The sequence below is a fragment of the Corticium candelabrum genome, chromosome 1 (assembly GCF_963422355.1).
Source record: "Corticium candelabrum chromosome 1, ooCorCand1.1, whole genome shotgun sequence".
Lineage (NCBI taxonomy): Eukaryota > Metazoa > Porifera > Homoscleromorpha > Homosclerophorida > Plakinidae > Corticium > Corticium candelabrum.
Window position 1 is genome coordinate 11,691,414 of NC_085085.1, and position 25,576 is coordinate 11,716,989.

Genomic DNA, 25,576 nt, shown 5'->3' on the forward strand with positions numbered 1-25,576 from the left:
TGCAGTTGGTCCCTTCAGCCTTGCATGCGCATCCATGCCCGTTTCATAACCCACGAGCACATTTTCTCAACGTCTCGCACGTGTCTTCTAGCGTTTTGATGGTAGCGAGTGTTTCTCACGTGACCATCGTACGCGTTCTGTTTCCACGCTATTTGCTGCTAATAGCTAGTGCTGTCATATCCAGCTTTGCATGTAGCTCAGACCAACCTTCTATCGTGATCGCATAGAGATGCAATCAAGTTTGCGTGGACGTATCGCTAAACGACGGAGTGTATACCTTTAATCACAGATGCTGGTGAATTTGGCTATATGGGATGTGAAATATCTATCCTTTCATTAATTAATTCTTGAGTTACTGCATGGATGATGTCTTACTTCAGACACATGCAAGATGGTAGTGGAGCCATGCACAAATCTGGTTCATACAGAGCTGTGCAATGGTGGCTGAATTAATGACTAAAATGGCATAGTTTTTGACATGCTTATAGCAGATTGCAGAATGTTTGTACATAGAAACGGTATCCTTGTCTAGTTGGTTTTAGCAGAAAGACTGTACACATGTATGTGTTGAAAGAGGTTTAGAAGTAACACAGGAGCCACTCTAATAGGATGTTGAAACAACACCTAGAAAGCACTAACACACTGTTGAAAGCTAAGTGTCGGAAGACTCATTCCTCTCTTCCAGCTATAGTCTAGCTGTTAGCTAATTGGTGTGTTCTGCGTTGTCTCGGTGTTATGGCGGTTATCGATTTCCTTTCTCGGCTGTAAGTCTCGCCGGTTCGTATTTCCTGGGTCTAGATCATCTGCATATACATGCACTAAGCCCATGCAGGACTGCTTACCACTTCGCAGTCGCTTTCTACTGGTAACCATGCTGACGCCCATCTAGAGTCACCAATTTAACTAGAATAGTGGGTTAATAATCAATACTGATTAATTGATCAAGTAGAAGTTTTAATATTTAGCTATTACAAAAGTCTTGTATTAGAATCCTATAGTATAAATCCTATAGTATACGTTATACTCTAACAACCGAACACAATGTTATTGGTTATTCAATTAACTGATGATTGATATCAAGCGTGTTACATGGTGTAGGGTGAGACCAAAGTGCTAATACGAGAACTCACTGTCCGACGTGCTATAGTTATTTGAGAAGCAAGCAAGACAATGGTAGGTCGGTGTGACATCTGCTTTTCCTGATTTACACTTGCTTCTTCTTTGATGCCTAAACAGATGCAGATCAACTTTTACCATCTGTGTGAATTGGCAATAGTCTGCATTTCTGTGTCTTTCTTTTCGTGCGAGGTAACTTGGGAGCATAGTATAGCTACCGTACGGTGCTTTGCTACATTGCTCTTGCATATGTCTGGCTAGGGTAAAATCAGCGCCGAGCCAGTCCGAGCCCGTCGTCAGCAAGAAGAAACAGGCAAAAAATTGGAATTCCAGCAATACAATAAATATAATAGATGACGCTGTAAATGCAACAATTCATGTTTCAGGTGTTTGTTTTAATGTCCCCGACTGTGAATTTACGGGCGGCGTATCTACCGACTCTTTGGTAACGTTTGACGATTGCTGTAACAAGATTGGTGGAAAGTCGCGGGCACTGCATAATGGTGCATGCCGGAACTGTATACGCAATGGTAGTGGTGAGCTTCTAATATTGGTCAGATATGCAAACAAAACGCATTTTTGTTGTTTCGAACCAGAGCTATCTCCAACTGTAGCCGAACCGTCGCCAAACGGTAACTCTGATTCCATCAGTGACTGGACTCCTTGGGGTGCCTGTTCTCACACGTGCGGTCCTTCCGGAACCAGAAGCAGACAGAACATATGTGGTCCATCAAACAAACTTACCGTGTGTAAAGAGCAAGATCAAAAATGCAATCGGGACGTCAGCTGTCCGGGTATACACATTTTCACATAAAATATCGGCGGCGTTAACTAATTATTGAATTTAACTGCTTGTATATCTGCCGTAATCGGACCGTTCTTGGTGGCTTGCTTGCTTGCGTGCCTATAAACTGTTCAATTTACGTATAGTCAATGGACAATGGGGAAGATGGAGTAGATGGTCATCTTGTTCCAAAAAGTGCAAACGGTCAAGAAAAAGATCATGTGACAGACCAAAACCATCCGATGGAGGAAACGACTGTGTTGGTGTAGCACGTGAGAAGACTAGATGCAAAAGAAATCCCCCTTGTCAAGGTAGTTTATTGCACTAACATTCCATCGGTGCTATACTTGCGCATTTGTCGGATTCTTTGCTAGTTCACGGTGGATGGAGTGCATGGACGCAGCAGCCGTGCACAAGATCGTGCGGAGGCGGATTTCAGATTGTCACGCGACAATGTGACAACCCAACACCAGAGAACGGTGGCAGAGATTGTGTTGGTTCAGAACTTAAATACCGGCCATGCACCACAAAATGCTGTCCAGGTAATGCAGCCGATAATAAATAAAAATGGTGAATCATGTTGTTGTGAACGTGTATGGTTTAGTACATGGCCACTGGAGTGAGTACACGAGCTGGTCACTGTGTGAAGTGACTTGTGGAGGTGGCAGGCGATTTCGAAAAAGAAAATGCGACAATCCTCCACCGTCGTGCAATGGACGCAATTGCAGTGGGTTTTCAATAGACACTGAGGCCTGTTCTCCCAATGATTGTCCCGGTATGAAATGCTTGCCAAACGTACTGTCTTCTTCTAATCTAACTAGTATGTACGTTTGTTGTAAAAGTGGATGGAGGTTGGAGTGCCTGGACTACAACAGTCTGCACTAAACGTTGCGAGGCGGGTCATCAGGAAAAATTTCGTAAGTGCGATAACCCTAAACCTAGTGGCAGAGGTGCAGATTGTCCCGGAATTGAAAGGGAAACTGTACCATGCAATGAACAGCCTTGTCCCGGTATCTATACAAATCAAAAGCACAACGAATTCAAAATTGATATTTTCTGATTTGAAATTACCTAGTTGATGGGGAATGGAGTTTCTGGAGCTCATGGAGTACTTCATGTCCTAAATGTGGTATAGGCTCCTACAAAAATCGTACTAGAATGTGTGACGATCCTCCTCCCCAAAACGGTGGTCTTTTCTGCCCTGGACCAATTTCAGAAAGGACTCCGTGCTCAATTTCTAATTGTCCAGGTGACACCATACATATCTTCTCTATAGTTTGACTAAACTAAACTGTTAGATTTTTGATTATTTGTTTTTGCAGTCAACGGCGGATGGAGCTCTTGGACGGACTTTACAGATTGCCCCAAATCTTGCGGTGGCTCTCGATACCAGCGAACCAGGAAGTGTGATAAGCCACCACCAAACTTTGATGGTCTTCCTTGTTCAGGAGAATACCGTGAATCCAAGCCGTGCAACACCCAGAAATGTCCAGGTGATTGCAAAGCAATGAATACTATTTTACGTAAAGTAAATTGTGTTAATATAACGTCAAGTGAATGGTGGTTGGAGCTACTGGACGGAATGGAGTCACTGCTCTACAACGTGTAACAGAGGAGGAAGAAATCGTTTACGGGCATGTAACAATCCCAAACCAAGGTACAACGGAACCGAGTGCCCAGGCCCAGCCACAGAATGGGCAGCGTGCCCTGGTCCAAGAAGTTGCCCAGGTAAGAGATTTGCAACATACATGCAGTGAGCACGATTGTAATATTGAGGAGTTGCGGTATAGTGGACGGTGGATGGAGTCCGTGGTCTCAGTTTTCTCCTTGCACGGCGAGCTGTGAAGGTGGCACAAACGAAAGTTACCGTGAATGCAACAGTCCCCGACCGCATAATAACGGTCGCTATTGTGGAGGATTCGCAAGAAGAACATTTGAATGCAACAAACATCCGTGTCCTGGTGCGTATTGGTAATTTTTGTAATTTTATGTAAGAGCAAAAGCAATATGTTTTTGTGTTGTCTATATTGTAAAGTCGACGGAGGATGGACGTGGTGGAGTAGTTGGTCTTCCTGCTCGTCAACATGCAAAGGAGGAACGCAGAGCAGAACCAGACAATGCACAAATCCTCCGCCAAGGTTCCAAGGAGTTTCCTGTCAAGGTTTGTAAACAGAACACACAAACACACAAACACATGCGCGCACGTGCACGCATTCAATTGCAAGCTATTTGAGCTATATCCATCCCAAGGAATGATGATGGTTCCCTTTTGAGTTTTGGGAGACTCAGAAAGAACCTGCATGTGAGCACCTGATCATATTAAGGTGGTTACAGAACCAGATCGACCCATCCTTTCGACATGTTCTCTCTAATCCAGTGGAAACGTGAGGTACAAGACCCCCGGAGATGGTTTTGTTGCAGTGAATTGCCATGCAGACCAGGCTTACTGCCGGAAATTCATGAGCAAATCTTGCTTTACATCGCCTGTTTGATAGATCGTCGTTGACCCTGTGGTAGGGTTCGTCCGCTCTTTGACATGCAAGTTTTGTTTCTAGTTCTGCGGGGTAATCTAGGCACCTTTCTACCGGGCAAGCTAGAAGAGGAGCCTATTTATTCGCCGACTGACCTTAACACTCGGTGGAGTGATCTGGCACGCACGCATGCAAGCAATTGCGAGGGAGAGCGATTTATACATGCATGTTCTAGTAACCGTAGACGTTATAATGTAAATACATACATAATCCTTTGTACTTGATCTCTTGCAATATTTGCAGCCATGTGATGAATATTGTTGTTGTTCGTCATCGTGTATTGTGACAGGTCTAAACGTGGAGACTCAAACGTGTGCAAAAATCAAATGTCCAGGTTTTGTTTTGTTTAAATTGTAACATTACAAATATTACATAGTACCTTATGTTAGTTGATGGCAACTGGGGAAAATGGAGTGTGTGGTCTGAGTGCAGTAAAATTTGTGAGACCGGAACACGATTTCGAACTCGGTTATGCAACAATCCCCGACCTGAATTTGGCGGGAAACAGTGTAATGATCCGTCTACTGGAAGAGAAGAGAGCCTGTGTAATACACACAAGTGTCCAGGTATGTACTTGAGTTGACGATACACAATAATTTCAAACGGTTGATCTTCAATTTGTGTTGAAATATGCAGTAAACGGAGGATGGGGTGCTTGGACAGAGTATACATTCTGCAGTAAAACCTGCGATACGGGATCACAAAAAAGAAGTAGAAAGTGCAACAATCCCCCTCCAAAATATGAAGGTACAGGCTGCAATGGCAACGACGCAGAATCAAGGCTCTGCAACAAATTCGGATGCCCAGGTATTAGGACGCAATAATTCGCTGTGTATTATGCAAGTAACAACTATTTATTTATTGATTAGTGGACAGCAGCTATTCTCAGTGGACGTCTTGGGCTGAATGCTCGCGAAGTTGCGGAAGAGGTAATACTGAGCGAACACGACATTGTAATCTTCCGTTGAATGGGGGACGTCCTTGTCTGTCTATCGGTCTTCCACAAGAGTCAAAAGTTTGCTGTAAAAGTAAATACTAAAAGTTATGCTGTTGGGTGCTAGTTGTACCGACTCATTGTTTTCTATTTAGGGTCTTGTATTGGTACTGTATCCTATACAACGTACTCGCTGGTTTCGTCTCAAACAGCAATCGTGCAAAGATATACAGTTGCATGCGGTATTTGGGATCTCGGTCGCTGTGAGAGATCCAGGTACTTATACATACAACTTTAAAAGTATCTGCACTCATCGCTAAACATATTATTAGGACTGTTTACAAGCGGAAGTATGTCAGACAAGAAAAGACTCTGTACAGGCATGCTACCAAAGATAGTTGTTGAGTAGGAGAAACCACTGATAATGAAGCGCAAGGTGTTGTGACCGCTGAGTCAAACGCAGTGAGTGTCACTGCGTCGTTCAAGTGTTGATTGTTGCTGTTTGTAATTACACGTAGTGGTTGCATGTTGTCTGTCTGATGACGCGATTTGCAGGGTGACTAGGTAACTGTCATATTCCTGTAATAAAATATGATAAACGAACCCGTCTTTGTCACCGACAAGGTTGTAATTGAAAGCGTGTCTATAACGTGTAGTCGCTCTAGTGACTCAGTAATAATAGTGAGTATATAGACCATGGGTCTCTGCTAGACAACCTGTGGCATGGACTGCACTATAACTAACCGAATAACACAATCAAACAATATCATATATCAATTACAGAGTTGTGTGTGTTAGAGAGAGATGCCAGTCTGAGAATCTGTAGTAGAGGGACCGACAAAAACGTTACATAACACATTTAGAGATGAAAGGGCTGCCCCTGGTCACAAACAAAAGGCAGTTGTGTAACACCTATATATAGCTGTAGTAGATGGTTCCACAGCAACGGATGACTTTCAGTACATGTTTGCAGATCAGGAGATACAACATAGGACTCAATTAGTTTTAGAATAGTAATTGGAAGTAAATGCAATTCCTGGATGGCACTATGTAGACAAGGATTAATTGACAACACCTCTTATCCGATATCCTGTGTTGCTTGATGAAACATTAGTACACATACATCGCTGGCGCTGATCCAGTGTAGTTGCCCACAGTGTATTGTGTAGTTCTGTTGCAAGCAACGGCTTTCAGTGTACTTTGTGATTTTGTTCTTCAAGTAAGGCAGTGGAATTGGCCATTGTAGATTGAAGATGGTATCCAAGGTGCTGTACTTGACTGCACTCTGCTTACTCACTCTGAAATTCTCAAGAACATCAACATCCAGCAAACAGTACAAATCAGTTGGATTTATTGTTGATCTGGGATCAAGAATGACTTCTCGTCTCATTCAACAACTAGAACAGGAGTTACAGATAGCGCTCCAAGGAAATATGCGGAATGTTTCCAAATACGTTCTAGCCGTAGTTTCTCGTCAAGGTCAGACTGTTAGATGATTCCAAACTCTAGTTTAGTGGCAACTAAAACAGTAGAGTAATCATTCGATCGAGATCGTTGTTTGTATGCAGTGTACTGTTTTACTCTTTAAAGACTGTACTAAGCATGCACTGTACTCGATGAACATTTCTCGATTGTTGCGTCTTGTGGCACCATACACCACATTTTTGTTGTTTCTAGGTACGCATCGCATGTTCACGTCCAGATCATCAGAAGAGCTCTCTCGCAATCTTGATATACTGAAGTACGTGAACACGACGTTCGTGTGCAGGGAAGCCATTGCGTCTACTCTTCTGGAAGTTGCTAACGCTGTAAGCAGTCACCCTCCTGCTATACTGTTCTTTTTCACAGCTGGAGGTCTAGAGTTGACCAGACGGGCTTCCGCTCAAGCGTTGGCTCGGCTGTCTAATGTAGGAGTGCAGTTGACGGTCGTCGTACTAGACACACTTAAGCAGACTGCAAGAGAAACCTACTGGTCGCATAACTTAATGAACCATTCTGACTTGAATTCTTATCTGCACCTAGACAAGTCGGAAATGCACACAATCAACAGATTACTAGACATGCTCACCTCTAGAGTTCAATCTCATCTACTGCACACTGAAGATTTGCCAGTGGGCAACAGTACAGTTGAGCTCCAACTCAACAACCAATATGATTCATTACTTGTTACGTCAAACGGAAGACTGGAGTCAGTTGCTGTGCAGACGGAAGATGGAGAGACTCTTGCATTTCTACCTACCATTAACTTAACACACGGTTTTGCTGGATTAGTTTCTCAAATTTTCTCTCCTGGTCTTTGCTTGCTACATTTTGTGACTAGTTCTAGAGCCATTGTGACTGTGAGAAGTGAGCTTCTATTGAGGTCACCAAGATTTTGTGGAGAACTGGATGATGTCTGCTTCAAAACAACCACATATTTTAGTCCTGTGAAAGGTTAATTGGTTTGCTGCGTGTATAGTCTGAAATTTAAAGTTAATTCTGTTCATCTGTTTTGCAACTTGATGTTATAGGAGCGCTTTATTATGTAATCTCAACATCAGACATCGCTTTTGAGAGATATCAAGTCAGTCTTGGCTGCAAGGACTGCATCTACGACATGGTAGCTACCACGCGTTTCCTATACACTGAAACACGTGTTCAAATTCCAATTTCGCCGTTTCATCTTGACATTATCTCACCTGAGAAAAGTACTCGCTACAAGATCAGACCTGTGGATTTAGGTAAAGACTGCAAATAGCGATACGGCCAATTAATTAAGTCAGTAGCAAAATGGCAGGCGGATATCTAGACAAGCATGCGGTGTCAAGCGTGCATTGACTCTGCAGCAGCAGTTAGGATATTGACAACGGACGAATGCAGACAGACAAGCAAACTTGTAGTACTCGATTATAACAGACCAACAGAAACAATTCTTAACTAGCAAGCGAAAAACTATATATTTTTGCTTACTTTTTGCCGCTCATTGATAATTCCTGATGTGAAAATAGGATCGTTTTCTGTAGCACACGCTAGATGGCGCGCTAAACGTTTCTCAAAGAACAAGGCTAGACAATTACTCAGGCAAAAGCGCGTTCTCTAGGTAAGCCGTATCTGCATGCTTGAAAGTCTGACGGAAAAACAGCTCTACCGAAACCATTTTAAGATAGAGAGGAACTACTTACGGCAGGAAGGTAGATCTTCATAATATCTTCGCATTTACATTCGACATTCTCGATTTAGCCCTAGCAGTCGTCCGCAATTACACGCATTGAGTCGTTGGCAGTGGGCGGAGCTTAAAGGGAATCGCAGACGCAAAACAAGTTGCTCTTGTAAAATGGCCTAGCCTTCGAGAAGTTCAACGGTACCCTAGTTGCCACCCAAAGGGCAGACGAAGAACGTTAACGAAACATGATTTGACGAGCTGGATTGTTTGTAATGGAAAATCTTGATCGATTGGCGCGACGCGACTTTCTACATTATGGAGACATTTGGTAAGAGTTCTCATGCGCGCAGGTCTGGAACTTCGAGGAAACACGGTATCAGCTTCCGCTTTGAGGTGTAGTGTACACCGGCGTAGGAAGCGAGGGATGGACGGTTGGAGGCTGCTTGGAGGGCTGCTGAAGCTCCCTCGCTCAGTGTAGGAATTACAATTTTCTGTGCCAGTGACTTTTGCAAATCTGTGTAATTATGGTCTGGCAATTAATCACGTGATGTACTTTTTGCTTACTCATGCTGACATAACATCCACGGTACAGCCCCACCCTCCCGCTCGTGATCATCTTCCTACGTGCTGTAAAGAGACTGGAAAAGGTTTAGCAAACGACAACGCTCGTAATTACATCTCTCATGACAAGATCAGACTTCTTTTACGACAACTTTGTAAGACATCGGCTTAATTAATGAACCTTAGATATCAGGAGTTAGGAAACTTCAGATCGGATAAAAGAGGCGTAAACTGTAACGTCGTGATTTCTCGGAATTCCAGACTTACGAGCATGACAAGGGCTTATGAATATGTCCAGCGTTTTCAATGTCATCTCATCTCTACGAAGCTTGACCTACCTCAATGTCAAGGTTAATTAATGTTCAAGTGTTACCTCAAATCTAGCGATTTGTCGCGTCGTGCTGTTAGTGGTCCAGTGACGTCTGTTTCGCGCGCACTTGTCGTCTGAAGGATTCAAAATGCGATTTCTCCTTTACGGAGTCGAGTCGCTTTGGCTTGCGACTAGGGTACCGTTGAACTTCTCGAAGACAAGGCAATTTTTTAAAAAAAACTAGTCTTTGCGTGCGAGTTCCTCTGCTAATGCTCTGTGCTCCACCCAATTTTTTGGGTCACGTGCAACAAGAAAAAGCTCGAGAAATCGCTTTGTCATTCAACAGCAAGCTAGCTCAAACTGGTAAATTGTAACTGTGTGAATATAGGCACGTTTTCAAGTTTGCGTGGGTATGCCTGCTCGTGCGCGGAGAAAGAACGCACCTTGAGTAAAATGTTGTTATTTTAGCTATTTTGCTATTTGAAACTACATTTATCTTACTTTGTTCTTTGAGCGTTGTCCCTTAGTGGCAAAACGTCTAAAATAAAATTCCTAGTAAAATCATTCTCTGCCGGAAGACGTGCTGCGAAGTCACGTAAGTTAGAAAACTCATTTTTGAGCTTGTGGAAGCGAAAAACGGCAAAACAGCCATATCCAAGTTATCCGGACATTTCGATTTGATCACGCTAGCTTGACGTCACACGTCATATATCGTCGTCCTAGCTATTCGTTCTTCATTGTTTCATCGTTTTGTTTTGTACGATGGCCTCTGTAATCAGCAGACGCTGGCTCATGAGCAACCTGAACCTATGCAAGAGCATGCCCCTTACGACTCGGAAGGTAACCGCTACTAGACCGATACTCCTTATTTATCTATCTACGGAGCTACAACAACATTTTAAATTAAATTTTCATGTTTTCTTGCTTGCGTAGACATATGTATAGTTACCGTTATTGAAGTAGTGCGAGGATGAAACGGCGTAAACTGGTAGAGCAAATCGTATAGTAGAACATTCCAACGACATACGGGAGGTTTTAGCGGGAAATTCAAACTCACTTTCTGCCTACTACAGGGTAACGGAGTGTGTTGCAAAATAGCAGGCCAAAACACCATTAGTAGTTGCTAGCATACGTTTAGCTCATAACTGAAGCTCACTTCTTTTATTTATCACACATCGTTGCATTGGAACAATAATTAGTAATTAATTAACTTTTAGTAATGGCAAACTGTGTTTTGGATCTATATCAAAAACAACGTTTAGTGGCTGGAAAACGTTATTGCGTACACTTGCCAGGATGTAGAGGATGCTTTGTCATGGCCATGCAACTCTAAATAAACTACACATCTAGGAGTGCATCGACATGGTGCGTATGATTGTGCTGGGTAAATGATTTGTTGTGTCTTACTCTTCAGGTGCTCCCAGGGCTCTTTTGAGGTCCTCTGTCATTGCAGTGAATTCAGGAGAAACGTTGCAGCTGATTTGCGCTACAAGTAGCCCCGCCAACTTCAATACATACAGCTGGAATTTTCCCACTTCGATCGAATCTCTAGCAAGCGATGAGAACAACAGACGAGTACTTACCATTACTAATGTAACAGTTCGGCACGAAGGAGACTATCGTTGCAAGGTTAAGAACTCAAAAGGATATGCAGAGCTCAACTTTAGCGTTGCCGTTCAAGGTCAGTTATTTCTCATTCCTAGAAACATTTGGTGATTGGCGTACAACGATGTATGTATATAGGAGTCCCGGTTATTGTAGCGTCTGTTGAGGTTGTGTCTGTCAGTGTTGGCGAGGACGTGAATTTACCTTGTCACGTGTTTGGTCATCCACTAATTATACAATGGTTCAAAAAGGAAAAGAAGTTGGCAATGAGTCTTCGCCATGAGATGACAAGCAATGGTACCTTGACGATTTCGCGGACAACAACGTCAGATTCTGGAATGTATTTGTGTATGGCGTCCAATTCACTTGGAAATGATACTAAAAGAACACAACTTATTGTTAAGAGTAAGTATGGTTGCTAGATTTACTTTGACAAGGGTATTGCATGGATCTATATTGTCTGTGTGTCTTTCTTTCTTTCTATTTGTCTGTCTGCTGGTTTGCACCCTTGCTTCTTGCCCGTCTTCGCTCGATTGTCCGGCCACCTTTGAAATTAACTTTTTCTCTTTGTTGTTAGGTGTGACATCTTTTGTGAAATTCGTCAAGGTTCGTTTAGGGAACCCCGCCTTCCTCGATTGTCAGCCATCTGATCGGTTGACACAACCTATTTCTAACGTCACCTGGTGGAGTGGTACTACATTGATTCCAGAGCAATCAAAGACGTTCTCTGTGTTGGAGAACGGAACTCTGGCAATTATGGCAGCCGAATACTTTCTTAGAGGATTGTACTCGTGTTCTGTGGGAGAAACGACAACTAGACACAATGTAAACTACTTTTTGAACGTCTTGGGTAATAGAATAGTGTTGACTATGACTACACCGAACTAGCTTAGTTTGTGCATTTTAGAGCCACCGACTATTCTTGATTACGGATTTCATCCAATTACAGCGGCTGAAGGAGAGGAACTGCTCATTGATTGTACTGCTACAGGATTTCCTCCTCCAAGTTACGGTTGGTCTATTAATTCAATCCCATTGTCAGAAATCGGTCGAGGCCGAATCTCTGTAACCACGTCTGGTTCTCTTTTCATTAAAAATGTCTCTAAGAATGACGAGGGCAACTACACATGCACTGCCATCAACGCACTAGGATCCGACACTCAATCATTTAGTGTTATCGTAGAAGGTCACTAATTTACGTGTATACGAAATTCAGTACACAAGGTTTACTGCAAACATGTTTTCTACAGGACCTCCGTTCTTTTATGTCAAGAAAAGTTCGACACGAAAATTAGCGCGAGGAATATTGGGATCTGCTCTCACTTTGGCCTGTCCAATTCGGGGTTATCCGGTGCCGGGCTTTATCTGGCTTTTTGATCGCAGACGGGTAGCGCCGTCTGATCGTATTTTACTTGATGTAAGTGGGTCGCTAGATATTAGCAAGCTGGAGGAGTCAGACGAGGGATCTTACATTTGCAAAGCCACCAACACATATGGACAGAAAGAATTTGAATTCGAACTTGTGGTTGAAAGTAAGCAATGGCATACAAATGCTTGATGGCCGTATTTTTAATATACCGAGCCTATTTAAATTTTATAGTGCCACCGAAAGCTTTGAATAGCCGTTTGGAAGTGCGAGGCGTGAAAGGCCAGCCTTTAACTCTCGACTGCACCGTGTTGGCGGTTCCGGTACCCGAGGTCACGTGGTTTAAGCTTGGGGAGAGGGGCAAGACTTCTCTCTCACCTCCCAATAAAACTTTTCGAATTCGTTCCTTGCAACTGGATGACGCCGGCGGTTATGAGTGCACAGCCAGCAACTATCTTGGCTCGGTAACAGTAAACGTTCAGGTTCTGGTTGCAGGTTAGAGAGATTTAGTGTATGCTCGCTTCTACACATCATTTATCTTAGTCAATTCTTCTTTCATAGTTCTTCCACATATTGAGCCCTGGCCACACAATATCACAGACATAGCCATTCCTAGTGCATCCACTTTGACTATTCCGTGTGTAGCTTCAGGCTTTCCCTCGCCCGAAGTCGAGTGGACGCTAAACAGCAGAAAGGTGAGGCACGAAGTCATAGATGGTGAAATGAACGTAGTAGACTTCACGCAAGCGGACGTTGGAGATTACACTTGCGTTGCTGAGAATGAAGCTGGACGGTCTCGACGTCATCTTCGAATGAACATGGATAATTCAGGTATCTTGTTAACGTCTTTCAAATTAACTAGCTAACTGTATGCTGTGATAAAGTGCAACTCGTTTCGTGGAGTCAGTGGTCTGCTTGTACTCGAACATGCAGCGGAGGACTTCAAGTTCGCAGAAAGCAATGCTCATCACCCGACGAGGCTTGTTCTGGTCTGAAAGAGACACGCACATGCAGTGACCAAATTCCCTGTCCTGGTATAACGCTCTAGTTAGCGCTTTTCCACTATGTATGGATAACTAGGATATTTATGTGCATGTAGTTGATGGCCAGTGGAGTGACTGGAACTTGACTGCATGTTCAAAGACTTGTGGCGGTGGCTATCGTTGGAGATTTAGAGAATGTAATAATCCACCTCCTAATGATGCAGGCCGTTCGTGTGCGGGAAAGAGTCGAATACCGGAGTTATGCAACAACGAATGCTGCCCAGGTGACGCTCTTTGCCACGTTTGGCATTCATGATGATAATTTGTTTGGCGTCTTAGTGAACGGAGAATGGAGTGGTTGGAGTTCTTGGTCAGAATGCAGTAAAAAGTGCGGTCGTCCTTTCGGCAGGCATTTACGCACGAGAAAGTGTGACAGTCCACCACCAGAGTGCGGCGGCCATACCTGCAGTGGCCACAACAATGAGAATGAGATATGCAACAAGATTGAATGTTCAGGTAAGAAAAAAAGATTCGCTGTAGCACTAATTAAAGTCTTGAAAATATACCGTATATTATTGAACATGCTAGCAGAATCCCGCTCTATGGGCGGTAGCAATGTATAAATAACTTCCATGTTTACGCTTAAAGGCGGAGAAAACGCAAATCCCTGATAACTTGTTTGCCATATCCCGTGTCACTGTGATCAAATTGTTTCTAAAGTAGCAGTATTTGCCGTTGAACGTCCTTACTTCTTGATGACGGGCACATGTCATTCAGTTCCATCTACTCATGGATATCTAACATAACTATATATATGTATACATATATACATGTGTGTGTGTGTGTGTGTGTGTGTGTGTGTGTGTGTGTGTGTGTGTGTGTGTGTGTGTGTGTGTGTGTGTGTGTGTGTGTGTGTGTGTATACACTGACGTGCAGTACTCTTGTATAGAATATTTGAGGTCATAAAGTTGCTGTACTAAAGGTGTTAGTGAGGAGCGACTAAAATTATTTGGCAAGTTTTCAATGTTCCCGCTGTGGCTACAGCCGTGCTTACTTAGCGTGCGTTAGAAGCACCGACTCTCCTGTATACAGACCCACACTCTACGCACCAGCTGACACATTTTGCACTCTACCCTTTTGCAGTTGTCACTCGAGCCAGAGAGTTCTGTCTCTAGCATTCCCATATCAGACCCTTGTCACGTAGTAGCGTCTGTAGTCATCATATAGTCTTGTAGAATGCCGGCACTTCTGCGAAGAAGATGCGCTTTCTGTGACACACGGACGGACAGACGGACGCACATGCAAGAAGCCCGGTGATTCGGCTTACTCCGACTACAGCCCGGCTCATCTTTATGCACGTACCATGCAGATTTGGGAATTAGGAACAGTGGCGGGTGATCCACGTCACATCCGCATACTTGGTTAGTTGAATAAACAAACTCAAGGACATCTCGTTTCAGGCCGCCAAAGTCTTATTTCTGGCCGTCGGAAGCAATCTAGTCAAAGTCCGACTCGACCGTTTGATTTTGGCTCGATTGAACGCTTAAATCGCTCCTTGGATGAAATCTTGTCTAAATTATTGCTTCAAATCAATTAGATTGGCAGAACGGCCTTCTAGAAATATAGTGTGGCTACAATACGACATTTCATGAATCTATCGCCACCACAACCTACAAGGTCATTTCTAAGCAGGATCCTAGAACAATAATTCATGCTACCGCAGACGTGATTCCTAGGCCACAATCCGCCGGAATCTTGGTAGTTTTGACGGATAGACATTCTCAAATATGTAAGCTGAGTCGCTTTACAGCAGAGTCAAGACAAACTGGAACAAAAGGCAGTACAAAAGAAGAAAAGCTAACAACAATTCGAAGCTTGTTTTCCATCAATATCAATGTGGTGAGCTGGTGTGGGCTAATACTATCCACTCTATGGCTGGGCAACAAGTACACCAAGAATGCCGTCGAAAATACTGCAACCCTCAACAAATGGCCAGAATTGTTAAACTAAGCAAGAAAAGTCATGGTGCAGCTGTAGACCCTGCAAGGCATCAACTTGGGTCAGCAGAAAAGCAGTCTAACTTCAGCACGGACTGTTTCTTCTGTGGCACACCAGCGACGTTGGGCAGAAAGAGAAGAAGTTCTATTGTTTTCCCTGTGAAAAGGGTTGAATTGAGGGACACAATTCTAGCAATGTGTCATGAAAGAAGTGATACCTGGTCAGATGCTGTACAAGCAAGACTTTTGCATGTTCATGATCTTCATACTGCAGATGAAGTGTACCACGGAGGGTGTAATGTAAATTTCGTATGAAGACACAAATACCAGCAACTTATCAGCATGAAATGAAAAGGGCAAAATTAGGTTGCCCAAAAGATAAAGAAAGAACAAATGCATTCATGGAGGTTGCTAGTTTTCTTGAAGAAAATGATAACGAACAGATCACGATCCATGATGTAATTAGCCATATGGAAGATAATCTGGCTGACTCAGAACACGGTGCATACAGCTACCCACACATGCAGCAGAAATTCCAGGAATATTTTGGAGATACTGTCATTGAAACTGAGATCAATGGTAAGCCAAAAGTCGATACCTTCAGAAAAAGGCCAAAGCGGTGCTCCATGACTTCTACAGTCAGCAGAGCTGATCTTGACACTGAAAAAATGAAGATAGTAGAAACTGCTGTTAAACTGATTGGGGACGACATCAAAGCAGTGGAAAATCTCACAAAGGCTATCATCAGTGGAGACATCAAACAGCACATCGTGATATTCTTTGGAAGACTTCCATCATAACTGGATTGCCAAAGCCAATGTGGTCTGGAACGATGCAACTTGTGCATCAAGGCAATCACCCTGAGAGATCGTCTGTGATGTTTCTACCAATGATCGACATGAATCCCAATGATGTGCCATGTGTCTACTCAACACTGAAATATGTATGTAAGCATGCACGTCCCCACAATATTACACTCATTATCACGTTTGATCAACCACTCGTTTGGAAGTCTCTGAGGATTATTGTAACTGAGCCAGTGTAAAGTGAATTGAAAGATATTATCCTTTGTCTGGGAGGTTTTCATATAGAAATGAATTAGCTTGGGTGTATTTCTTGGCCATCTCATGGCTGCATCTGGATTACAAGAATTGTGGCAATTGATTTACGCACCCAATGCAGTAATGCACATGCCTACTGGCAAGGCAATTTCTCGAGCAGTACGGGGACATCTTATTGTTGATGCAGTTCCCAGTGCTTTGATGCTGGCCAAAACATTTAATGTGTCTTTACCCAGAAGTTCAGATGACCCATAATCTGGAAATGTGAAAACAGAAGAGTTTTAGCTACAACGCCATCACATGAGAAGTCTGCTAGACATCCAGACCTGGATAAAGCTGTTGTTCTCTATGAGAAAGTGATGAAAGGTTCAGTGTCTGCAGATCAAGTTTGCCAGTCTGGTGAATAACCAGAATTGGTGATGCTCTTCAAAGAGAAACCAAATTCCTGAAGTCATCTGGGACTGCTACACTTTGGTTGCAGTACATGGATATGGTTGATATACTTAAGTATATCCCGGCAGAGCATACTGGCCGCTGGGAATTGCATGTCCAAACTGTTTCATAAATGCTTCCTTACTTGGCCGCATGTGGGCACAACCACTACACAAAATCTGCATAGATATATCTGCAGCAAATATCTAATCTCCACAATGAGCATCCAGATGTGTATCAACATTTTAGAGAAGGTCTCCGTGTGATGAGAAGTGATTGTCATTGGGCTGGCTTGTCCTCGGATCTCATCATCGAGCAGGTGCTCATGAGAAGCCTGAAGACCGGCTGGGGTCTGACAAGAGGACGAGGGATGACTGAGCAGCAATTAACGCCTGACATGGTTGTTGTCCACGCCAGCTTGTGCTGAAGTGAACTGTGCCATGCAAGAGCTGACTGTAGTTAGCTACAACACAAGAGAGCAAAAAATGGATATAACCAAGACTAGAAAATCTCGTGACTGGAAAGATACCCAAACAAGTCTGTTATCTACTTATTATACTTTTTACAGGTAATTAGTTGAAAAAACCCAGAAATTTTAAACATATTTACAATCCCAAAAACATTGATATATATATGTATGTATGTATGTATGTATATATATATATATATATATATATATATATATATATATATATATATATATATATATATATATATCAATGCAATAAAAGGTGGTGTACTACAACTACTATGTTAGCGTATGACCACTTTTTGACACTTTCCCCTGCAGATATTCCTTAAGACTTTGAGTTTGTTATAGAGGACACTTTTATGTATACGAAACACATAAAAAAGTCTGTGTTGCAATTATTTTGATACTTGCACTTCCCTTTCCTCCCAGAGTAACAGTTGGTGATGTCCCTTCTAAAGGCTGATTGCAGATGATACAATCTTTAGACACTTCTAACGCGTCCATTGCATTGCCACGTTAATTGACAAACGTGAAATTCCCGGGCATAACGGAACTTTTGACGCCAGCTTCTATCTGTGATTTAGGTCATGGTCTGAAAAAGTGAGTAACGGAGAAGCCAAAAGGTAGACTGTTTCAGAGAGATAATCGTAACCTTGCCAGAGTAGTTTCTACATGAGAGCACGACCATCATCTCAAAACGACGGCTATTTCGATCACGTTCTAGTCTAATCGCCGACGGAGAAGCCTTGAACAAGTCTCGAGTGAGGTATTTGTTCTTCACTATAGTGTTTCTACAGTACCCATTGGGATATCCGTGTTTCTGAAGAACTGTAAGTTAGACATAGTTTGGAGGTCACTTGATTTCAATGCTACCAGAGATGATACGCTCACTTCCCCTCAAAGAATTCACTATGACTTTTAGTATGTTATAGACCACACTGTTTTGTGTAGGAAACAGTTGAGAGAGTTTGTGTTGCAATTTGCTTAAGGTCAAACCATATAGTGCCTGTACTATAAGAATAACGCGGGAACACGGAGAGCATTAAGATCTCTTTGTTGTGCCTTAATTTTTATAAATTCTTCCATAGACCAGTCGTCTTTTCTACTGGCTACTTACAGTGCTGCTGTCGGAGTTCAAAACGCGGGGATCGGTTTTCCAGAGTTAGTGTTCTGACAGACTTCCTCGGATTCGTCTAATTTCAAGTGTTCTCGTGTTCTAGCTGACTTACAGTATCAGCCATAGCATTTTCTTAACTATTTATATATTCTACAGTGAATTAATATTCTTCCAATCGCATAATACATCTAGCTCGTTTCCCCCAGCGAATATTTGATATTCGCCAAAAAGTTTTATTAGGCGGTGATCAGTTCTTAGACGAAACTTAGTTCTTATGAGATGATGGCGAAAACATTGGATATCCATTACAATGACCAGAAATTCTTTGTCATATACAGAATACTTCTTTTCTGATTTGGAAAGTGTGTCTTGCTGAAATAGACGGCTGCATGGTCTTATCTCTTCTGGTGTCTGTAGGGATAATTCTGCATGCTTTTATCCCGCCGATGGAAGCATCTGTTGTGATAACATACGTTATTCTGGATGTGGGTAACTCAGAACTGTATTAGAAATCAACTTCTCTTTTAAAGTGTTGAAGGTGATTTCACATTTGTGTTGCCATGAAAAGGCTTTTACCCTCCAAATGGCTATACATTGGTTTAGCGATGGATGCAAACCCTGGTATGAATCTTCGATACCAGCCCACCGTACCCAAAACATTCTAAACTCTTTGATGTTTGAAGGTTTGGAATCTTCGCAATTGCGGCTGTTTTTAATCTGGGCTTAGTCCATCTTTGCTCACTTGTAGGACACAGAAGATAATTTCAGTCATTGCAAATTGACATTTCTTAGCTTCAATTGGCAGGCCATATTTCAACAGTGTCTTGAAAGTGTCTTATAATCGTTTGAGATAATCATCGAACAAAGGCGACAAAACACAAAGATCGTCCATATACAGTACGAGTTGTGGGGAGAATATGGCCGAAAGACAGAAGCTATCATTCTACAAAACATAGCTGGGGCGACTTTCAATCCCAAAAAATTGATTGAATTCTTAGAGGCTCGATGGGGCTTAAAAGGCCGTCTTTTCTTTGTCGTTCTCAGAAATGGGCACCTGGTAGTATTCGTGCGTCAGACCAATGTGGCTGAAAAATTGGGCTCCTGCCATCGATTCCCAACTTTTATTAGATTTTTCTTGTTGGAATAGCTGTAGCTTTCATCTTGAAGTTGAGGGCGCGATAATCTACACAGAGACGTATTAAACCGTCATTTTTTCCTAATTTGGCACACAGGTGCTGCGTAGACCGATTCGGATGGTCGTATCGTGCACCCTCGTCTTTGCAGTCCTGTACTTCTTCAACTCCAGCTTTCCATTTCGTTGGCAGGCTGCGAGGACTACATGCAATCGGATTGTCCGTTGTTAACGGAATGGTTCATGTGCTCAATGTGGGTTACATGTCCATCTTAGCCTGGGTAAGCGAACACTTTGCTATGCCGTAGTAAATTTTCAAGGCGATTTTTCTGTTCCGTAGACAATGACTCTCCTATCATCGCGTCGTGCTGTTATGGGATCTTATGTTATCTTACCAGTTTTTGTTTCATCGTCGCGTGTTTTGTCTTCGTTCATCATAGCGTCAGTAAAATCAGCTAGCGATTGGCCTTGATAAACGGTCACTGAGTCTTTATTAACATTCAAGACGCGAACAGGGACATTCTTCTCTTTACCCCCTTCCGCTGCCGGTGCACATTCCAGTAAACCAGACCGTTCAGTTGATTTATCCAGTATCTCTACTACACTCGTCTACGTTGTTGGAATGTTCGAATGGACTCTTCCCCATATAGTCAGTTCTTGTCCTGGTGAAATTAGAACTCTGTCTGGTGAATAGACTCTACCAAATATTACCAGACAAACCAAACTGTATAGTAGCCACCCCAACACTTTTCGAAAGTGGAAACCTTGTGACCATGCAAATAGAGACTTTTCGTTGCAACGTCAATTTAAACATTTACATCTGCCAGTATGTCCGTCCCCAAGAAACTATCATACCGTATTCATGTCCTCTGACTGCATAGAATGAATTTGAGACTTTACACGGACCAATTGTTAGAGTAAAGTCAACAGTCATGCCTTCGCATCGGGGAGCAGATCCATCAACAATACGACGTCTTACCGTTAAATTATTGGCCTCCACGACGCTGTACGGTAACAGGCTAATATTCGCACCTGTATCTACTAGGAACTCGTGGTTTCGATCATAAATTGTAGCCCCTACCAAATTGAGTCTTTGTCTAGCGGTTGTAAGATTTGAAACATGGCCTTCCTTTGCCTGTTCTACACGATTTTTGACGCAGGGCCTGGAGCTGTACCATTTCTAGCAAAGTGTTCCGGTTTTAGACAACGGTGGCAATCTTGAATGTGCGGGCAATTCGGTCAGATGTGTTCCGGATTGCTACAAATATAACAGAAACGTCTTTTAGTTTCCTCTACAATCACGACTTACGTTACATCTTCCTGATTGTCAAGACGGTTGCTGACGGCTGCTCACTAATTGGAAGATATATTTTTAGGCTTGTGAAATGACTGAATTTCGGCGGCTTTCATAAATGACTGCGTTTCCGGTTCCGAAATATGACTTACAGGTGAATGCGATCGATGAATGCGCGATTGTTTGAATTCCAGCCAACTGTAAGTGATGGACCACATCTGTAAGTTCTCGTATCGATTTTGTCATACTGGATGAGTCTAGTTAGTTGAAACGCAAACTCTCTAGAAATGCGTCTCGCGCAAGTGTCCGGGTAAGCCAGGTCAACCAATCTATAGCTATTTCATGAACAAACGCTTCGATCAGTTCCTCACCTTCTGTCCATTTACGCTGTCTTAATTCTCTCACCGCTTGCATTTGGTTGTCTCCTCCGGACAGGAACTTCCGTTTTAACGAGGCTTTACTTGCCGAATAGGTTGTTTCTTCCTTGTCAGTCATTCGTCCATAGTTTTCAAACGCCGGTCCTTCAAGTCGCGAGGCAAGAGCCAACGCTTTTATGTTTACTTCATATCTTTTCAAATATGTCCAAAGGGAGACACGGTCAAGAAATGAAAGAAATTTACCCAAAGCATCAATCGCTTGCGAAGTGTCTTTAGCTAAGCATAACAAAAGTTTACTCCTGTCACCAAATGTAAGTTGGCGCATGTGGCAACGCCACAGCCGAGTGAACGGAATACAAGAGTGAATGATTTATTCTACTTTTGTAAAACCCATTGTTAGCGTGCTTTACTAAGTAATATGCGCTACAATAAAAGTATCAACACACTACACTATATTATGTTAATTAATGTTGAATTTAGTGAATGGCAATTGGAATGCCTGGAATTCGTGGTCCCCGTGTACTAGAAGCTGCAAGAGAGGATCGAAGACTAGGATACGATTTTGCAACAACCCAAAGCCTCGATATGGAGGAAAGAGTTGTTCTGGATTTGCATATCAGACATCAGTCTGCAATTCACAAGCATGTCCGGGTATGTTAGAAAATGGCATTGAATTGCGATGTGCTACCTGTATTAATTAATTAATTAACGTAACGCTGCTCTTTCTATCACTAGTGAACGGTGAGTGGTCGTATTGGGAAACGTGGAGTGCATGTTCTCGTTCGTGTCGTCCTGGAGGGCAACGAAGTAGAAGGCGTTCTTGTTCGAACCCGAAGCCTCAACACGGAGGACGAACCTGCTCCGGATTCGATGTCGATCGTCGCGATTGCAACCGTCAAAGTTGTCCCGGTCAGTACTCACAAATATCTCGCTTACTGTTCTCGAGAAGGTCTAATTGGAGTTGTTTCTATAGTAAATGGAGGTTGGACTGAGTGGTCGACTTGGCAGTTTTGCTCTCATTCATGTGATGGTGGCCAAACATTGAGAGTGAGGAGCTGTACAAATCCAAGACCTGATTTTGGAGGGCAACGATGTCCTGGAGAGAACAGTCAGTACACAAAGTGTAACAAATTTTCATGTCCAGGTATGCAACATCACAATTCTGACGTTATAGGAGTTTTGTGTTATAACTAGTTTTAGACCCAACTATAGTGACAGTTTAGACACATTGAAACGAAATGAAGGTCAGTGTCGAAAATAGAGGACAATAATATGCTTTGGCCAAACGACAACCGTCGCAAGTCTGGCAATACCCTGTTATCTAGTCACATCACCTTAGTGTCTTAGCTTTCACAGCTTCTAGTCCATGGGTCCCGCAAATAAAATATACCAAATCTCGTTAGAAATAGACTAACTTCATGAAGTATCAATACTAGAAGATTATTTCGGGTAGTGCTAAAACATTTGTTAGTAATGTTACAACAAGTGTTGCTGTACAGTGGACGGCCATTGGAGTAGTTGGAGTGAGTGGACTCCATTTTGCAATCAAGACAAATGCCAAGGATCAAATCAGCAGCGGCGAAGGAAATGCGACTCCCCACCTCCTTCAAATGACGGACGAACTTGTCCCGGACATGACACAGTCACGAGACCTTGTGGTGGCCTCTTGTGTCCAGGTAAATGGATTAATTACGCGCATCCAACAGATTAATCTCTAGTCTAACAGTTTTAATCTTTTTTCTAGTGGACGGTAGTTGGGGAGAATGGCTTAGCTATACACAATGCACTAAAACTTGCGGTGGAGGTCAGAGAACGAGATACAGACGCTGCGATAATCCGAGGCCTTGGAACAATGGTCTCCACTGCGTCGGGAATGATCATCAAACAAGCAGTTGCAACACTGGGTGCTGTGCTGTTGACGGCAGCTGGAGCGTTTGGACTCTCTGGTCTTCCTGCTCAGCGTCGTGTAGTTATGGAACAAGCACTAGAGAGAGAGAATGCAACAGTCCGTCACCAAGCTGTGGTGGTAGTTCGTGCAGCGGATCTTTAAGATTGACAAAATCGTGCTACGCTGGTTGTTGCCCTTGTAAGTGTATATAACTGTTTCACCAGTTTGCAATCTAATTCGACGCTTTAAAATTTGCTGTTCGCTGTGAATTTGATATTTGTCAAAACAGTACGAGGTGGTTGGGGAAGTTGGTCGTCCTGGTCTTCATGCTCAGCGTGGTGCGGTTATGGAACACGCTCTAATGAGAGAGAATGCAACAGTCCGTCACCGAGCTGTGGTGGTAGTTCGTGCAGCGGATCTTCAAGATCGACAAAATCGTGCTACGCTGGTTGTTGTCCTGGTAAGTTTGACTGCTTAACTAGTTTGTGCAACTGTATAGTCGTGTTGATTTCTGCTCTGACCTTCTGTTGAAACAGTACGAGGTGGTTGGAGCAGCTGGTATTCGTGGTCGTCGTGCTCAACGTCGTGTAGTTATGGAAGTCGCACTAGACGAAGATCATGCAGCAGTCCGTCACCGAGGTGTGGCGGCAGTTCGTGCAGTGGATCTTCAGTAATCACAGGATCTTGCTACGCTGGCTGTTGTCCTGGTAAGTGCGCCTGCTCAATTAACTAGTTAATTTGCGCGTCATTTCTTGTCATTCGTTGCAACTTTTGTCAAATCAGTGCGAGGTGGTTGGGGAGGTTGGTCGTCGTGGTCTTCGTGCTCGGCGTCGTGCAGTTCCGGAAGACGCACTAGACTAAGATATTGCAATAATCCGTCAGCGAGCTGTGGCGGCAGTTCGTGCAGTGGAATTTCAAGATCTACAAAATCTTGTTACCTTCGCTGTTGTCCTGGTAAGTGTATACCCGCTCAGCCCATACAATCTAAAGTCGTGTTGTTTCTTGCCAACTCGTTGATCTTGTGTCGAATCAGTGAGAGGTGGTTGGGGAAGTTGGTCTTCATGGTCTTCGTGTTCAGCGCGATGTGGTTATGGACAACTCACTAGACAAAGATATTGTAACAATCCGTCAGCGAGCTGTGGCGGCAGTTCGTGCAGTGGAGTTTCAAGATCTACAAAATCTTGTTACCTTCGCTGTTGTCCTGGTAAGTGTATCTGCTGTCTAACTGGTTATATTTGTCCTTGCCACTCATTAACCTTTGTCGAAACAGTTCACGGCGGATGGTCTGGTTGGTCGTCGTGGTCGACTTGCAGAGCTACGTGCGGTAAAAGTACGCGAATCAGGAGGCGCACATGCACTAATCCTTCTCCTTCGTGTGGTGGAAGCTGCAGCGGATTATCCTATTCGACTAAGTATTGCTGCAACAGTAAGTGTTTGCGTATCAAGTCTACAAGAATGGCTTATTTTATCTTATTAATTGATTATCTCTAGGGCAATGCTTCAAGTACATCAAGGCCAGCAGACAAGTTTCTTATAGTAGCTCCTATACTGTTTCGTGTGGATTCTGGTATTGGAGCACCTGCTACAGATATAGGTAAGACCTGCTACTATAAAGTTGTGACTATATTTAATATGCACATATTTCAAATTACGTAGGACGAGGTATACAACCAGATACTATTCAGTAACCGTCGTTTCGGTTTCTTGCTAACAGTCACGCAGCTGAATGACTGCTGACTTGGCTCGTGCATCACTGTGAGCACAAAATACAAACAATTTATTGCAGTCTCTTCAATAATTGCATTTGTCGCGCTGCTGTGAATTGAAAGTGAAGTAGTTGTTCTGTTGAAGAAGAAAAACTACACTCGATAAAGCCAGTTCATATGGTGTAATTCGCGATAAAGACTCTTGACTATTACACGTATATGCAATTTAGTAGGTGAACTATGTTTGCACACTCATTATTTGACACAAGTAATGTCAAGAGTGTGTTGATGCTAACAAATCTATTTGTTTACCTGCTAAATTGCAAACATGATTAGAAATTAAAATTTTAGACCTAAACGTATAAAGTGAGCAGATTAATCCTGTACAGCTCAGTTGTGTTTGTAGCTCTGTTCGTGCAGAGCATCGGTCACCGCGCGTACGAATACAATTTTCCTGCTGACGAACAAAAAACGGACACTAATGCATCTTGCGCAAGGTCCTGATAAAACTGACCTGCACTGTTGTGGTATAGTATTTTATTAGACAGAAGACTCGTCAAATGGAACCGTTTCTAAATATAATGAAATGTGCCTCACTATATCGAATTCCGGATGCCTATTTTCTCCGGATATGATGACTAGCGAAACGTGGCGAATGTTTTTTTTTGTTTTGTTTCAAGTGCTAATAGGCACAGCTCTCGAATGTTCCATTGTGCTCAAATGGACTGTTGTTGATGTCGCGGAGTATGTACAGATGACAGTCTGGAA

General features: G+C 43.0%; 4 protein-coding genes across 6 annotated transcripts; all 4 read left to right on the forward strand.

Annotated features, from left to right (window-relative positions):
* Nucleotides 1–1,087: 1,087 nt before the first annotated feature.
* On the forward strand, nt 1,088–5,974 carry LOC134190244 (A disintegrin and metalloproteinase with thrombospondin motifs adt-1-like). 3 transcript variants are annotated; one of them, XM_062658696.1, is made up of 19 exons: nt 1,088–1,173; nt 1,237–1,308; nt 1,378–1,429; nt 1,503–1,910; nt 2,047–2,211; nt 2,275–2,442; nt 2,505–2,675; nt 2,743–2,910; nt 2,976–3,149; nt 3,223–3,393; nt 3,455–3,628; nt 3,691–3,861; nt 3,936–4,061; nt 4,721–4,765; nt 4,821–4,997; nt 5,068–5,238; nt 5,301–5,459; nt 5,521–5,641; nt 5,698–5,974. In XM_062658696.1, the coding sequence occupies exons 1-19, from the start codon at nt 1,171–1,173 to the stop codon at nt 5,768–5,770; spliced, it is 2,769 nt and encodes a 922-aa protein (XP_062514680.1). In that variant the 5' UTR covers nt 1,088–1,170; the 3' UTR covers nt 5,771–5,974. The 3 variants fall into 3 exon arrangements, with proteins under 3 accessions (XP_062514680.1, XP_062514672.1, XP_062514688.1); XM_062658704.1 differs by lacking the exon at nt 1,088–1,173 and having other exon boundaries at nt 1,187–1,308; nt 1,503–1,652; nt 1,713–1,910; XM_062658688.1 differs by lacking the exon at nt 1,088–1,173 and having other exon boundaries at nt 1,177–1,308.
* A 644-nt stretch (nt 5,975–6,618) lies between these two features.
* Nucleotides 6,619–11,094, forward strand: LOC134198340 (uncharacterized). Its single transcript, XM_062667716.1, has 5 exons — nt 6,619–6,844; nt 7,043–7,798; nt 7,876–8,085; nt 10,102–10,218; nt 10,793–11,094. Exons 1-5 carry the CDS (start codon nt 6,619–6,621, stop codon nt 11,092–11,094), a joined length of 1,611 nt encoding a protein of 536 aa, XP_062523700.1.
* LOC134198349 (immunoglobulin superfamily member 10-like) lies at nt 10,504–12,849 on the forward strand. Its single transcript, XM_062667727.1, has 6 exons — nt 10,504–11,059; nt 11,122–11,388; nt 11,561–11,833; nt 11,891–12,169; nt 12,234–12,515; nt 12,584–12,849. The coding sequence occupies exons 2-6, from the start codon at nt 11,250–11,252 to the stop codon at nt 12,847–12,849; spliced, it is 1,239 nt and encodes a 412-aa protein (XP_062523711.1). The 5' UTR covers nt 10,504–11,059; nt 11,122–11,249.
* Nucleotides 12,850–12,930: 81 nt separating this feature from the next.
* Nucleotides 12,931–23,992, forward strand: LOC134184534 (A disintegrin and metalloproteinase with thrombospondin motifs adt-1-like). The gene is made up of 11 exons (XM_062652252.1): nt 12,931–13,180; nt 13,234–13,383; nt 13,449–13,616; nt 13,672–13,848; nt 21,695–21,865; nt 21,950–22,123; nt 22,188–22,358; nt 22,714–22,890; nt 22,959–23,300; nt 23,392–23,562; nt 23,639–23,992. Exons 1-11 carry the CDS (start codon nt 13,072–13,074, stop codon nt 23,833–23,835), a joined length of 2,007 nt encoding a protein of 668 aa, XP_062508236.1. The 5' UTR covers nt 12,931–13,071; the 3' UTR covers nt 23,836–23,992.
* Nucleotides 23,993–25,576: the final 1,584 nt, after the last annotated feature.

Bases quoted from the DNA above. Each gene is read 5' to 3' on its own strand.
- LOC134190244 (XM_062658688.1), top strand. From the start codon at position 1,225: ATGCCTAAACAGATGCAGATCAACTTTTACCATCTGTGTGAATTGGCA. The intron at 2,911-2,975 runs GTATCTATACAA...GAAATTACCTAG, and splicing joins CAATGAACAGCCTTGTCCCG to TTGATGGGGAATGGAGTTTC. The intron at 3,394-3,454 runs GTGATTGCAAAG...TATAACGTCAAG, and splicing joins CAACACCCAGAAATGTCCAG to TGAATGGTGGTTGGAGCTAC.
- LOC134184534 (XM_062652252.1), top strand. From the start codon at position 13,072: ATGAACGTAGTAGACTTCACGCAAGCGGACGTTGGAGATTACACTTGC. The intron at 13,384-13,448 runs GTATAACGCTCT...ATGTGCATGTAG, and splicing joins TGACCAAATTCCCTGTCCTG to TTGATGGCCAGTGGAGTGAC. The intron at 13,849-21,694 runs GTAAGAAAAAAA...TGTTGAATTTAG, and splicing joins CAACAAGATTGAATGTTCAG to TGAATGGCAATTGGAATGCC.
- LOC134198349 (XM_062667727.1), top strand. From the start codon at position 11,250: ATGAGTCTTCGCCATGAGATGACAAGCAATGGTACCTTGACGATTTCG. The intron at 11,389-11,560 runs GTAAGTATGGTT...CTTTGTTGTTAG, and splicing joins AACACAACTTATTGTTAAGA to GTGTGACATCTTTTGTGAAA. The intron at 12,170-12,233 runs GTCACTAATTTA...TGTTTTCTACAG, and splicing joins ATTTAGTGTTATCGTAGAAG to GACCTCCGTTCTTTTATGTC.
- LOC134198340 (XM_062667716.1), top strand. From the start codon at position 6,619: ATGGTATCCAAGGTGCTGTACTTGACTGCACTCTGCTTACTCACTCTG. The intron at 7,799-7,875 runs GTTAATTGGTTT...TTGATGTTATAG, and splicing joins ATATTTTAGTCCTGTGAAAG to GAGCGCTTTATTATGTAATC. The intron at 10,219-10,792 runs GTAACCGCTACT...CTTACTCTTCAG, and splicing joins TGCCCCTTACGACTCGGAAG to GTGCTCCCAGGGCTCTTTTG.